At 36.3% G+C, this 3,327-nt stretch overlaps 1 protein-coding gene across 2 annotated transcripts in view; it reads right to left on the reverse strand.

The window, feature by feature from the left end:
- Window positions 1-3,321, reverse strand: part of LOC103614940 (contactin-associated protein-like 4) — a 215,125-nt gene extending 211,804 nt beyond the window's left edge. For both annotated transcript variants that reach the window (XM_017733352.1, XM_017733351.1), the window contains exon 1: window positions 2,993-3,321. In XM_017733352.1, the coding sequence (XP_017588841.1) occupies window positions 2,993-3,089 (97 nt within the window). In that variant the 5' untranslated portion in view covers window positions 3,090-3,321. The remainder of the gene's footprint in view (window positions 1-2,992) is intronic.
- Between the last annotated feature and the right edge of the window lie 6 nt (window positions 3,322-3,327).

A 3,327-nucleotide genomic window follows, 5' to 3' on the forward strand; every position in this document is an offset into this window, starting at 1 on the left:
CTGGAGAAATAAACACCTCTGAAACAGCTATCAAGAATCTGTCTGTCCATATATATTTCCTTTCCACGGGACTCCTGGTGTGATATATGCATGTTGCAGTATCCCCACTGCAACACATTGGAAGTGCAATTCTTTGGGAGAAACAAAGCATAGGAAAGCTCTAAGCAGCACTACTACAGAACTTTTTAAAATATTTGAATTTTCAGCAGCAATTATTACTTCTGTTGGTTGGAAGTATCAGTGTTAATTTTCAGGGGAAACAAACAAACTACAAAATAAGATCCTAGAAATAAAATTTCATATTTTAGATGACAGGGTCTGTTAGCTCCAGACCACCTCAGAACTTCAAAATCATTTTACTCAAAAGAGGAATATTGTGATTTCTTTAAGACCGGAAGTAATTTTGAACACATCAATTTTTCATCCAAGAAATTTTCTTTGGACAACTGACTCAGTAATATTACCAATGACACTTCAAGATGAATTTTAAAGGTCTTTACTTTTGTCCTTTCTTACTGGCCGCTGGCCTTAAGGACAAAGCAAAACTTGGGTATTCGGGATCCATTACTACAGAAAGAACCATAAAATTAAAGCAAGAAAAATATATTAATATAGAAGAAAAATTAAAAACCCATCCTATTCTCTTTGATGATTGGCAGCCAACTGGAAAATCTAGCCATCAAAATTCATTCAAGAAAACCAAACTTTACTTGGTTTTGTAAATGTGTTTAAATGCATTAACACCAATAGTACAAGCACCTACTGAAAAGGATTTCAATTCCTGGTTAACATCACAAGAAGAAAGGAGTAAAATAAGTTAAAGTAGGTAAATAAAGGCTCCTGCACGGATCTATCATAATCAGTAATCATGAAAAACCCTTTCTCCTAAGGTGATTTTATGAATTGTAACACACTAACAAAAGTCATACCATAATACTTCAGACATAAACTGTCACTTCTAAAACAAAGTCTCCTACAGAAATTTTCACTTCCAAAACAATATATAAAGGGATTTTTTTTTTCCAGATTAGATATTGAAAATTAACAATATGCATTAGGCTGGCCAAGTTCTCTCTACAGGTTATTGTTTATTGCTTAATTTAAATAATTTAATTTATTCTTCCCACAATAAGTTCCCTTGCTTGTAGCATGGGCAGAGTTCTTGTACTTTCAATTCAGATGAGTGTTTTGACATAGTAGTTAGGACTTACTCCTAAATAAAAATATTTTACAATAATAAATAGTAGCACATATGTGAAAAAATCTGTTCAAGCAATTCAATCATTTGACACTGTAATCTATTTTGCCCTGTTTTTGAGATGTATGTGAGAAAGCCAGTAGTAAATGTATTTCATACTTGATTTGTTTTATCCTTCAGAACCCTGTATTCGAAAGAAGCTTGAGCCTCTTCCTCAAACCTTTCTTCCTAAATTGTAAGAGTGACCTCTAGTGCTTTACTGCTTTGCTGTGTGATGCAAGTCTTTTTGCAATGGTTTTAATATGCCTCCCTGTAAGCAACTGATTTCGTTTTGTGCATAGTGCCAAATGCTATTAATGTGCAATTCAATTATCATGGTCTTGTGAAAATGGATGTATTCATAAACTGTACAATGCAGAATGATGAAGAGAATTAAAGCTGTGACTGGATTGCAGCAGGGTGTTTAACAAGAGGAACTTAGTATTCATGTTTAGGGCTACACTATGCACTTAAGTATCAAATGAGATATCATTACTGAATGACAGCACAAGATCATTTTGGTGCTGCAATGTGAATGTCTGGCTCATGGGAGCATGTTTAGTTTACAAAGTATCCATATGCAAAACCCTAGGCTGTAGATCCATTGAGCACTTCAAACTTCTCTGCCATTGCTTAAATATTTCCAGGGAGCTGTCCCCTGCCACTGGGCTGTAAGGTTATTCCTGAACATTCCTCCTTGCTTTGGCATGCACTTTTTTCCCACAGAAGCATTACTTCTGCCCTTCCCACTCCTGTGATGCACAACCAGTGCCTTAACAAGAAGGGGAGAAAATATGTTCAGTTCAGGTTATGAGCATCTGGCATTTAGGCTATTGCACTACCACAGAACACAAAATGAAATCCTTCAGCTTGTTGAAGCTGAATCAAATGGAACAAGAATAACTCTCTTCTATTACTGAATTATAAATGCCCTGAAAATTAGTTTCTTAATAAGTTTTTCTTTTTATTTTTTAATTTAAAGATAATCAACCTAACTCTGAAAACAGATTTTCAGATACGTATATATATGTGTGTGCATGTGTTTATATTTATCTCTCTACATACATATATATGATTTGCCTCCTAGAGATCAGATTGTCTTTAAAACTGTAATCACAGTCTTTATTTTGTGATACCACCCTACTAGCTAACTCATTTTAAAAAAAAAACTTTCTATTGGAACTGTTATCATTCTCTTCTGTAGTCATGCATGAACAATACTCCCTAAGCAATCAATGAAGAGACCGTAAAGTCTTGCTATCCACATTTTCCTTGTTACATTTCTACTGCTTTTGAACTGCACTGTGATTGCCATTAAAGTTGAGTGCCAGCTTAATCCAGGATATGCAGATACTAGGCTTTCCAAATTTTCAAATGCTAAAACCCACTACATGATAGAAACATTGCACAATAGAAGTCTGCCAGTAATTTCCATGCAAGACACAATTCCTTGGAAAATGCTGCACTTAAAAGGAGAAAACAAAAATGAAAATACAGCTGAACATGCATCCCTTAGCAAAATGCTGCTTTCATATACTCTTATACAGTAAGCTTTATAAACAACATTCTGTACATAGATGGGTGACAAGAATCTATAGAAGGATTTTAGAAAATTTTCAGACTAGCAGCTTGCTGTCACGATTTCAAAGCATAAATATTTGTCTCAAAAATTATATTTATTCTAAAAGCAAATAAAATATCCCAGAAGTTTTCAACACACTCTGGATTGAGTTTTAAATCATATGGAATACTTACATTTATTCCCCACCACTGCCATGTGCCAGTGATGAACAGACAGGAGAAAGAGCAGCTTCAAGAAGATTTCAGTGACAGAATCCATGTTCACATTCATTGAGGCACCCAAAAGAACCAGAGTATTCGGAAACAGCTGCTCTGTACTTCAGTTCTGCTCCTGCCTCTTCCCACTGCCTCTCTCTGCGTCTTCTCGCAGTGCTTCCCAGGGGCCAGACACCTCAGCCAAACGCGCTCCGCATCTCCTGGCACATGCACGCACACCTCCGGATCTGCTTCTCCCTCTCGCAGCAGCAATCCCTGAAGAGCAGGAGCAGGGATTTCCCCCCCCCTCCCTC

Source organism: Corvus brachyrhynchos, unplaced genomic scaffold, assembly GCF_000691975.1.
Source record: "Corvus brachyrhynchos isolate BGI_N302 unplaced genomic scaffold, ASM69197v1 scaffold424, whole genome shotgun sequence".
Taxonomy (NCBI): domain Eukaryota; kingdom Metazoa; phylum Chordata; class Aves; order Passeriformes; family Corvidae; genus Corvus; species Corvus brachyrhynchos.